The following is an 11,862-nucleotide window of genomic DNA, read 5'->3' as shown; positions in this document are numbered from 1 at the left end:
TTAATTAATGCACATGTTCACAATTAAACTTATAAATTGTATAAAAATGCCAGAATTATTGTTTATAAAAATTGCTATTTTATATTGGCACGCTTGGTTGACCGATTAGTATGACCGATCTATGAGATTGGTCTAGCCCTGCGTTCGCGCAGGCCGCCAATGTAGGATTGTGCGTATGCTGCGTTGTGATTTGTGATCGACCGGGTGAATGGTGTTGATAATAGTGACTGCTATTTAGGCTGTACAGCTAAATCATTATATTTTGTTTTTTTTTTAAACATTTACTATTTTGTCTGATGATTTTTTATTAAAATATGTCAAATTGATACTGTATTTATGTGGTATTTATAAATGCGATTACTTAGAGGAGTACATTAAAATTTATAGGAAATGACATGCCAACGAAGTTCTCAAACTTGCGACATCTTCCACATAGGAGAATTTGGGAAAACTTCTCAGGTTTTTGTATGGGGAATGAAAGGCTCCAGTTCTAAAATTGAAACTTTATTTATTTATTGCGATAAATTACGAGAATATGCATTTTTTGGAAACTTTCCGCGACTTGCACTTCCATATTTATTATGTACGTCATTATCATTTAGATCATTAATGGCCTATAGCGGTCTGCGGCGTCCAAGGCGTAGTTCTTAGATTCAAATCAAAACCTGGCTCGTACAGTCAGCAGCAGAAGTTACTAAGCGGGCGAGGTGTTCAAAATTACCTTGACGCGCTCTTAACAATAAAGTCGCGTCCCGTCTCGCCCGCTTAGCAACTATTGCTGCTGACTGTACCAACGAGAAATGATTTTCATTATAGGTATTTAGGGACCTAGTTTTGTTATTATTCGATGAAAAAAACATTGTGAGTTAGGATACCGGACTAATCATTGGGATTAGGCCTTGTTTCCCCTTCGGGTCGAAAGATATGGCAGTCGCTTTCATTAAAACTAGAGCCTGCACCAAACTTTGATATTAGGTTGCCAAAAGCGGACCCTAGGCTCCTAATGCTCCTAAAGAATGGCATAACGCTATGATGAAGGCGTTATAGGTACGTCATTTACCGTATAACAAGGTATATAGGTGTAGGTTGTAGGTTATTAACATGATCAAAAACAGGAATTTCAAACGACATAAACCATTAAATTCCTATTATCATTATCATAATTTTATCATACAAAATGTATCTAAGGAAAATTATATCAATCCACGGGGGATCCCCTTATAAATATTACTAATTTATAAAATATTTAATAATCATTTTCGCTTTTAAGTAACTATAACATAATTACTGTAATTACCATGTTTCGTATGGATCCAGCAGCAATTTGGATGACGTAATTATTAGGAAAGGCTTTAAGGACATGTCTCCAGTGGTTTCAGAGTCGGGTAATATACGCTACACTACAACAGAAATATAAGTGTTGATTATCAGATCCAGACTACATACTTCTTATTCTTATGCGTAGACAAAAGACGTAATAGACGTGCCTAATCTACACATTAAGAATAGATCGCTGAAGCGGCTGAGACAGCTGAAATAGATAGCGCCGCAAAGAAGCTGTAAAGGGCAGCACCTTGCTATTGGCATAAAGAGTCGATCACAAGTTACAGTTTTCTATTTAAGTCACAAGATGGCAGACCCTCCAACGCGCATGGTCCTTTTAATAGATAGTCAAGTGCTAATCATAAAATTTTGAAGTTCGCTCTACAATGCATACTATTCTTAGTATTATTCGCTGTGTTCTTATGTCTATCATCAGAATGACTCGTTACACCATACCATATGCGTCCCGACATTAGGCACTTGGAATAAAAGAAAATATATTTATTCCTTAAAAACACACAAACTTTCAAATCCAGTTTCTTTGTTCTTTGTACCTTTCTTAACCAGCAAAACTCTGGAAAATTTCCGACGTATCAAAATCATTTTCTTTTTGCGACTAATTCATGGTATTAATTACCATATTAAATTCTGCGGCTGCGGAGAACCAGTCTACCGGAAAAAGTATACTTTGCCATCGTAGTTTTTTCCTTATACCACAGAATAAATAATAGTACTAAGTACAGAAGACTCACTCTCTAACAAAACGCGTCTGTTACGATCAGCACAGATATGGCCGCTAGGTGGCGACAGCGCCACACGCGGCTTATGGCTTTCCCCAAAATTGGGGCCGAACTTTGTACTTTTATGTACTTTTAGCTACCTGTAGCAAAGCGACGAAATCGCGGAGTGAGACACGCCTGCTTATACATAGAAATAACACGTACAGTATAGACACATCGTAATAATTGCCTTCTCTTAAATGCAGGCACTGGACTGTGTAAGTGACTATACATATGTATTGCACTATAGGGTAGAACCTATATACCTACTGATATCGTAAAGGGATTAAAAAAGAAAACACTGATATTTATTAACTTAAATCTCTTATATTTATATCACAATTCTAGTATCATATACCTTAAGTAGTAGTTATAATGTAATTCGTAGGTGTATCACTGGTAAACTTAATAGAACACTTAAAAGTTTTCAAATTTTCAACTCCAACTTTAAAAAGCTATTAAAAAAATAATTAAAATATATTAATATAGGTACTCTAAAAATAACAGATATTGAATTGAAGATATTGTAGGTATTAAGTAAAATAACAATTTGAATCTTTATGTGCATATATACTTACATTTTACATAACTATGACAATAATTCAGGTGGTCTGAAGCTGAAGAGTTAGTCAAGTTGACAGCACCTTATAAAAAATAGGAAAATTTATATGTTGGTTGTAGTTGGACAATCAGGCCCTTGTCCGAACTGACCTTTCTTAACAAACAATTGAAACAATAGTAACAAATTCAATAACACATAATTAATTACTTTAAAATACTGTATTACCCGCAATACGTGTATTACGCATAACATAACTAACATCGACTAATTATTTAATTAACATATTCCTATTTACAATATATCACTCAACTCTCAAGCATCTAAGCTCTAAATTATAGGACAAGAGTTTCCAAACTTAGGCCCGCGGTCCGGGTCGGTCCCGCAAGCCCTTGCTTCAGAGCCAGCCAATCCGGCCATACAATCCGGCCCGCGAAAACGAAGCCTGGCCGTAGCCCTCAGGTAAAATAGTTTGGAGACCCCTGATCTAGAAGTCTTTCGTTTAAAAACAAATTTGACGCAGGATTACGAATTATTCTTCCAAATTTTCCAAACTCCAGTTTCGTGTAAATTTTTTTTAAGAGTCTTGCCGCCTGACTCTAAGAGATTCGAGTCTCTTTTGCGTCAAATACTTTACCATCAATTGTATGGAGAGACAATGGATATTAAAAAAGCTTGTAAACATTTTGTTTCCTTTTGAACGCAATCACTAAACTCAAAAACATACGATATTTAGAGTGTCGACTCAATTAGGTTCAGAGGTCTTTAAAACTTACGCGAATCTTAAAGATGATAATTTCAAGTGCTCGAGTTTTTACACTACTTAGCATCAATCAAAACCTCTCAATACTCTGAAAAGCTATATTATCACAACCCTTTTCAAATCCTAATTCCTTCTCCTTTTCCACCAGTTTCTTCTGAACCCTCCTCTCTTTACACTCCACGGTGAAATAGCCCGCTACTCCGATTATCATCATGACGAATAGCAGCCAAGTCTTGGCGCTGGTGCGGAGGTAGGGGGAGATGATGTAAGCGATGATGTAGCCTACGGACTCCCAGAGGCGGAAGTTGGAGAAGGCGGCTTCCTCGCGGCCGGGGAAGAGGATGCCGTAGTACGCTGGAAATATAAAGGTTGAGTCTAATTATTATTCATGAACCTCTCCGTTCCCACGACCTCTCAACACCTTATAATTACGACCCATATTTGAGCCATTGGGATAGGACAGATTAATCTTATTTTAATTTATTAAGTTGTATTTTACGCGGTCTTCTAAAAGAGCATACCTTATTTTAATCTAAATGCGTGCTTGGTTTACAATAAGAGAGAGAGGGGAAACAATATAATAATAATCTCAGGTAATTTCACCAATGAAAGAGAGAGATTCGTTGTTTGTTTTTCTGTGTGTTGTCTTTGTTATATCATTTAATAAGATGGTCTGAAAAAATTAAAGTGGTAACCAGAATATACTACTTACATATAACAAGACTGTAATCACCAGCATTAAGAACTGTGGACACACGTGGATGTTCAAAATAGTAAGTAGTCTTACGGACTATTACTTACACTAAGCTATAAACGTGTTGTACGTTAGTAAAGCATAAAGCCTTGTTCTCCATGAGTGCAGCGTGAATTTATATGATGCGGTGACAACCGGTGATCAAAAAACCTGTGTATTGGCTCACCGTTGATCTGCACCATCCACACAGAGTCGGCCAGGCCCCACAGCACGGCGATCGCGTACATGACGTAGCCAGAGCCCGCCTGCACTTGCCACGCCAGCAGCGTCGCCAGCAGTCCAGTGTGAACAATGGTCGCTGCGATAATCAGGGGGATGCGACCTGAAATCTGAAAACATGGATTCTTAGGCACTTCAAATATTCAGCAGATAAATAACGAATACCTACTGAATCTCCGCGGTTAGAGATTCTTATGATACACGATAATGCGTCATCTTTCTTTATATTTCGCCACACCACCTACCTAATGGTTAATTTCACCATATTGATAAATCTGTGTATTATACACAGACACATAAAACACACACCCCATGAGAAGAAATTATGAATGAATTCATTGATAAAGTCGCCATACACTTTTACGGCGGATGGTACATCTTGGTGGATAGTTCAGGCAGCGTCTTTACGCACTTACAAGAGTGATAACTGAAATAGAGGATCATATCATCGCCAACCTCTTGAGTATTGTGCCTTCATGCGCACTCTCGACCCTGATCTTTGAACCATGCATTGTCGCCGGTTTCGCTATCGTTGGGTCTGGTACCCCTCCAGGCCTCCACCCATCAAGTTCTGCCGCGAGCTTCTCCCAAATATAAGCAGCAACAAGTTGTGTCCTCTCTACATCTATGGGGCATTCAATAAAATGCATTGATTTACCTTAGCCAAGTATCCAGTGACGACGCAGCCTATAGCATCCGACAGTCCAAACACCATCATGACGAACCCCACCGTGCCCGTGCCGATGGCGCATGACACGAATGACTGCAAAAGTCAATTATACAGTATTATTAATAGGTTATAGAAGTAGGGCTGATTTACACGGCGCGCGAACTCGCATGCGATTTTAGTTACATTGCGGACTGTTGGTTACGTCCAATTTAACCGACCGTTCAAAACCCGCAATGTAATGAAACTCGCATGCGAGTTCTCGCATCGTCTAAATAGGCCCGTATTCTAGGCCGAGTTTGCATTCACCAGACTCTAACCCTTATTGCGATGAAGCAAGGTTTAAAATCAACTGTAAGTAACTCACCGCAGTAAAATCAGCGCCGAAGAACGCCTGCTGCATTCCTATGAAGATGTTAATGATGATGAGGAGCAGCTGGTTCGGTTCCACCAATAAACGGAGCGTGACGGCCAGAAGTTGTAAGCCGGATTTGCCTTCGCCGGAACCGCTGCGACCCGTGTCGTATCTGATGATGTAAGAATATTTGAAGATACAATTTTATGTTCGTTTTAAAAATTATTTCAACTACAATACGAAAGAAATGCTCAAGTGCAGAATAGATAGCACGTACTAAGACCTGCAGTACAATTAACAGGGGCCTTATTCGACAAGCGACTTTTGACATATCGTGTTGAACTCCCGTTGAATCTAACAATCCTGTGTCAAAATTTGACATTAGCAATCCACAGTTAGGTGACAACCAAACCAAACCATTATAAACCTTAAAGTAGTAATAAAACAAAGTTGATATTTGTTGAATTATTGGTTGTACCAAATGATGATGATTAATGGCGCTGGAAGTCGCCAGCAACATGCTGAGATGAGACCATTTCGTGGCACTTTATCCTTTTATTCTCTGTTATATCTCTTGTCATCTCTTGTTATATCTCTGTTATATCTGTTTCTATTTTGTGTTTGTGCTCACGAATAAAATTATTTCTATTCTATTCTATTCTATTCTATATTATCCGCACTTGATGAACATGCGTTTCATTCAACTGTTGAATTGAAGTGGACGCGAAATCTGACAGTTTTACATCTCGCATGGGGCCCTGGATAATCCTACTTACATCGAATACGAGACAATTAAATTTAAGGACTCGTACACAAAGCTTTTTAACATTATAAAAGCTTGGAAAATCTTTATGACATGGACACAAGGTTTAATTTCGACTGGCGTAAAATAGTCAGGATTTTAAGTATAATTCAAATGAGTCAAATTTACTCACCTCTTCATAGAATCCACACCGACGGCCACAATCAATGCCGCCCCGGCCATGCACGCAAGATAAATACCTACAAAAACAAAGGATATAAAACATTTCACGTTCACAATACGCATTCAATCTGACTGACTAAACTTAAGAACTCTTGATTCATTGATAAGACTTTTTAGAGGGAGGCTGAGAGGGACGACGATATTCGCCAGGTTGCTAGAATAGGTAACCTAAAGTGTAAAATTGTCTCTGAATGTGAAATTACTAGTGAGTTCCATAGAATGGCACTCTGGCACAGAGTAGCACAGGATAGAACGTCTTGAGAAGGTCGGAGGAAGCGTTTGCCTACTAGCATACATACTGCTTAAAGTATCAGAAAATCTTTCATCTCATGTTCTACTCTCAAAACACCATTGGGCTAAATAAATAAATAATAAGGGTCGGTTGCACCAAACTGTTTGTCATCGTTAAAGAGTTCGCAAAATTTTATTGTATGGAAAGTTTCATAGGAAAGCGCCGGGGCGCCGGGTGATGTTGATCAGTCTGTCAAGTGCGGATGGTGCAACTTCACTTACCGCCACTTGCACCATCCCACTAACCCGTAGTTAACCAGTTAAACAGGTAATCCAGTGTCAAATTGTACTGTTAACCATGGTAACTCCAAGTTTAATCGGTTAACTCCCAGGTTAGTAAATGGTGCAAGTGGCCCTTAGTCTTCTTTAAACTGACCAGCGATGGTCTGTATCTTGGCTTGCGGCTGCGCTTGCAACGCCTCTCCCGCATCAGCGCTCGGCAGGAAGTTAGCTCCGCACAGCACCGGGATCATCGTCTCGTTCACGGCTGTCACAGCTGCTGCGTTGTCAGACGATGATAGTACTGGGAACAAAGGAAAAGGTCAAGCTCTACGAACTACGAAGGTAGGAACACAAGTTTTTTTACCATAAATTGATCTGGGTTCGTTACAATAATCACCGATTGAAAACGTTGTCTAAAGATGCGTCTAGATTCGACGAACTCGCCGCGAATAAGGCTTCTGTTAAAATTTCCAACTGATGATATAGATACTTATACAAATACGAGAGTTATTTTTTTACAAGTATAACTTACCCAGTGACGATATGAGGTTGCCCCACACTTGGTTCATCTGGAAAATCATGAAGAACAGCCCCAAAAACCGTACGAGAAGCGCTTCGGCCGGAATGTTGGATATTTTGCTGTGCACCTCTGACACCTGAAATGAAATATTACACTAATGGGTCAAACACATTTTGGAACGAGGTCACTTCTGTGGACAAAACAACAATAGTTATTTGTTTTACAACTTTGCCCAAGTTGTTGTTTAACCGCTCGTGCTAATATTGATACCCGAGCAAGCGAAAGATTCCAGAATTGAACCACGAGCGTAGCGAGTGGTTCGAAAAATAGAATCTTGAGCGTTGCGAGGGTTTCAAAGCACGAGGGTTAAACAAAATTTGCCCCCGAGTGAAACACAAAGTTTTTCACCACACCAACCCAAAGCAAATATTAAATGTAAAATATCAAACAAAATCAAATCCAAATGAATGTTATTAAATATTTATCATCCAAAATCATCATTTAAAAGTCAATTCTACCAGCAAACATAAGAAAACAGCTCAAAATTTACATTTGATTACTTTGCCTCACATGTGAATAAAATGCAACTTTGCTATCGGTTTTTGAAGTGCAAAGTAAGCATTTCCGAGCTGGTGTGGTGAAAAAGTTATCGACCCGGGTACATATACAATAACTTTTTTCTTATTTGAGTCTTAAGTACCAAGTACTGAAAATCTTAACCTAACCTAACCTCTTAACTTTGCGATGTCTACAGGAAAGATGCGGACGAGTTAAGCGTACAATAAAATGTTACTTTATATTTAGTAAAATAAAATAACTTCTGTAAATAAAGATGCCTATTGCCTATTCGTGGATAATCTAATTAGTAAAACGAGAACAGTGGCTTGTGTTTGATATAATGATAAATTGAGTTGAATAGCTTCATTGAAATGTCAAATATGTACACATTAATAGTGATCTAACACATGATAACAACGAGACGATGTACTTACTAATTAAATCAATTTAGGCAAATTAATTCCGTTTGTAGATGTCACTACAAAGCGAAAAAATATTATACGTATAAAACTGCACTGGTTGCTTGTTTCCTATTGATTTTCAATGAGCAAATATATTTCCGTTGGAGTCATGCTCGTATTTAAGCGCTGGCTTATTTAATTGACATATAACCCTCCCCTGCCCAATCCCATCATCAATCCTGCGGGTATCATAGTGTAGAACCGACATGTACATTATAAAGGACGTCGCTCGCTTACCACAGAGATGTACGTGCATTTAGCGCACCACAGTGGTCCGCCGCCCAATCCCACCATCAGTCCCGCGGGTATCCTAGTGTAGAACCGGCATGTACATTATAAAGGACGTTGCTAGCTTACCACAGAGATGTACGTGCATTTAGCGCACCACAGTGGTCCGCCGCCCAATCCCACAATCAGTCCCGCGGGTATCATGGTGTAGAACCGACATGTACATTATAAAGGACGTCGCTCGCTCACCACAGAAATGTACGTGCATTTAGCGCACCACAGCGGCCTGCCACCGAGCCCGACCGTCAGTCCAGCGGGTATTGTGTTGTGTAGTCTACATATGCATTATAAAGGACATCGCTAGCTTACCACAGATATGTACGTGCACTTGGCGCACCACAGCGGCCCGCCGCCCAATCCCACCATCAGGCCGGCGGGTATCATGGTGTAGAACCGCGGCCACAGCTGTGCCGCCATGTATGGCATGTACGTTATGAAGGACAGAGACATCGCCCACTTCGTCCCCATCCATCTGAAATTGAAAGATTATTAAAACGTTAAATGTGCTACACATCATAAATAATATAATATGTTAATAGAAATCACAAAAACTCTTAAAGTGTCAGAAAAGGACGTCTCGCAATAATATTTCAATGACACAATTTACATTATAAAGCGCCTGTAAAATGTTCAATACTTGGACACAGTCGTTCTTTTTGTTGTTAAAATAACCACAAGCTCTTTACGCGTGACGCGGTGCCCAGCCCCGCCTCGGCGTTGATCGAGCTGTGGTGACTCACTTCTTCACACTTACTTGATGACAGGCACGGGCAGAAATATATTGGAGAAGATGAGGCCTGCGTACACGGCCGCCAGGGACGCGGTGCCCAGCCCCGCCTCGGCGTTGATCGAGCTCTGGAGATTGGCCGCCCCCTGTAATCAAAACACGGACATACGGCAACAATGTAAAATTGATCATATAATAAACTGATTTAGGTTTCATTTGTTTTTGCTCGTCCCTAGAGTTAGGAATAGGTGAAAGAATTCACAAAGATTTCGATTCAAGTCAGAACAATATATCGGGGTGGCAAACCTAAAGGTTGATATGAGTGACAAACAAATTAGACTAACCACGCTAACTTTGCACAAACTTAGCAGTAAGAACGCAGACATATCCCTATAAGCCACACATACAGCATAGGTACTTCACGTAGCACTCGACATGAAAACTTAGCGTGGTCCAACTCTAGGCTCCAGTGTCCTTAACTTTCAGGAACAGAAGATACAGCGGCGTTTGTTTTTGTAACCGATCAAATAAGAGTTATAATTTGATGATTCAGTCACTTAAATACTTATTTATCTAATTAGTATCGAAGTTGGAAGTTCGAATATTGCATTTAGAGAACCATGACGGCCGTTCTAATTATTTATAAGCATACGAGTAAGTAGTGTACGAATGTTGTGATACTTACACTGTAAGCCGTGAAATGCAGCATGAACGCCACGCTGATGATAACAACATTCTTCACAATCCTCCACGTCTCCCCCGACTTCGGCGACACTTCCTTGTCTCCCGTCTCCACCTTCTCCATACTAGACTTCTTCATTTCGCACATCGTACTTCAGTTTATTGCACAAAGTTTAGATTAGAATAGTTTCATTTTGAAATCACTGTTTTAATAAACTTTGTTTTTACACAAGTTTTGTTAGATGTGTGTGCCTTTGCCTGTAGCAAAAAAGAAAACTTAGAGTTGTATTCGAGTTGGAAGTTTACATTTATATTTCATGATAACTTCAACTTTACTTCCGACTACTTAGTATTTGTTTGTTTACTGGCACCTATATGCACACACCACTGTAACGAAAGCAAGATGTAAATTTTATTACAGGTACCTTTATGATTAATTGAGGTTATATATTATTTATTGATGTATAATTTTAGGTTTATCACGTCGGATAATAATGCTATCTACCGGACTGTCGCGACACGTCTATTTTTAAGTTAGGTAATTGTTTACATATCCTATTAAAAGTTATTATAACATTAGTAAATTTAGTAATCGAACGCACGACACAGATATGACAAGTAATGTTTACCAAACATATATTATTTATGTTTCTACCCACTGGTAATAAAAAATATTAGTTTTTACAGTGTACCCTAATACTTTGTAGGAAAATTACTATACCTAGACGTCCTAGACACATTTATGTGTCGTGGTCACGTATTCTGCATCATTTTTTTTATGGTTCTATTTTTAAACCAAACAACGCTATTATAATATCAATTGCTTTATTTATTCATGTTTTTTTTTATATTAAATTACTTAGGTATTCGAATTAAACACTCCTCAAATCCTTAAGAATTTTTTTTTTTCAAAAGAAATCATGTGTGTGAAAAAATTACCTAAGTATAAGCTCACAAGTAGGTATATAGGCATCTAACCTACTTCTACTATTGCTAGGTATGTTGTACCTACTAACATAGCCCTTTTAATAGTTTTAATTTGTTTTTTTGTGGCATAGACCTGTTATCACCTCATCTGTCTAAAGTACGATGAAATAAGTACCTAAATAAACCATTATAATGTCTGTGACTCTGTAGTCAAGCGACTAATTGCTCTATAAAAACTAAAAAATATAAAATATGTATATGTACTTTTTATGATAATAATTAGCGTATGTTCCGGGTAGTTGCATTGCACATGCTGAATCAAGGTTGTGGTTATAAAGATCATGCGTCCGCGTAATTAGCCAGAATTAGCCCCAACCGAGATGATGTGGTTTTCTAATTCCACGCAAAGAAACACCGTTCCTTACATGTAGGTACCTACATATATATATCGTGGATCTTCGATATGGTGTGCTTGTAAAGAGAAACGGCTTAACTTAACATTGCAAATAGTTATTTGTACAACAAGAGATCAAAGTTTGATATTTCTTCGAGTGCTTATTGTGAGTCCCGTGCAAGCGAAAGATTCTATACTATCTAATTTAGAATCTTGAGCGTAGTAAAGGACTCAAAAGCGCACGAGATGTAAATAACTTTGATCTCGTGTAGTACACAAAATTTTTCACCCGAGCAGTGAGAACATACCTATTAGACAACTTGAAAAATGTAATCCTTCTTCATCACTTAATACCTGCACTCATGTTTTCTTAAGATATACAAACAATT

At 38.6% G+C, this 11,862-nt stretch overlaps 1 protein-coding gene across 1 annotated transcript; it reads right to left on the bottom strand.

Annotated features, from left to right (window-relative positions):
* Nucleotides 1-3,406: 3,406 nt before the first annotated feature.
* Nucleotides 3,407-10,352, bottom strand: LOC134653087 (UNC93-like protein). Its single transcript, XM_063508379.1, has 10 exons — nucleotides 10,157-10,352; nucleotides 9,499-9,617; nucleotides 9,054-9,216; nucleotides 7,450-7,573; nucleotides 7,072-7,218; nucleotides 6,355-6,421; nucleotides 5,432-5,591; nucleotides 5,056-5,160; nucleotides 4,345-4,507; nucleotides 3,407-3,778 (listed from the first exon to the last, which is right to left on the bottom strand). The coding sequence occupies exons 1-10, from the start codon at nucleotides 10,298-10,300 to the stop codon at nucleotides 3,495-3,497; spliced, it is 1,476 nt and encodes a 491-aa protein (XP_063364449.1). The 5' UTR covers nucleotides 10,301-10,352; the 3' UTR covers nucleotides 3,407-3,494.
* Between the last annotated feature and the right edge of the window lie 1,510 nt (nucleotides 10,353-11,862).

Source organism: Cydia amplana, chromosome 12 (genome assembly GCF_948474715.1).
Source record: "Cydia amplana chromosome 12, ilCydAmpl1.1, whole genome shotgun sequence".
Lineage (NCBI taxonomy): Eukaryota > Metazoa > Arthropoda > Insecta > Lepidoptera > Tortricidae > Cydia > Cydia amplana.
The sequence above is the reverse complement of the archived record's forward strand: the minus strand, read 5'-3'. Positions and strand labels throughout refer to the sequence as shown.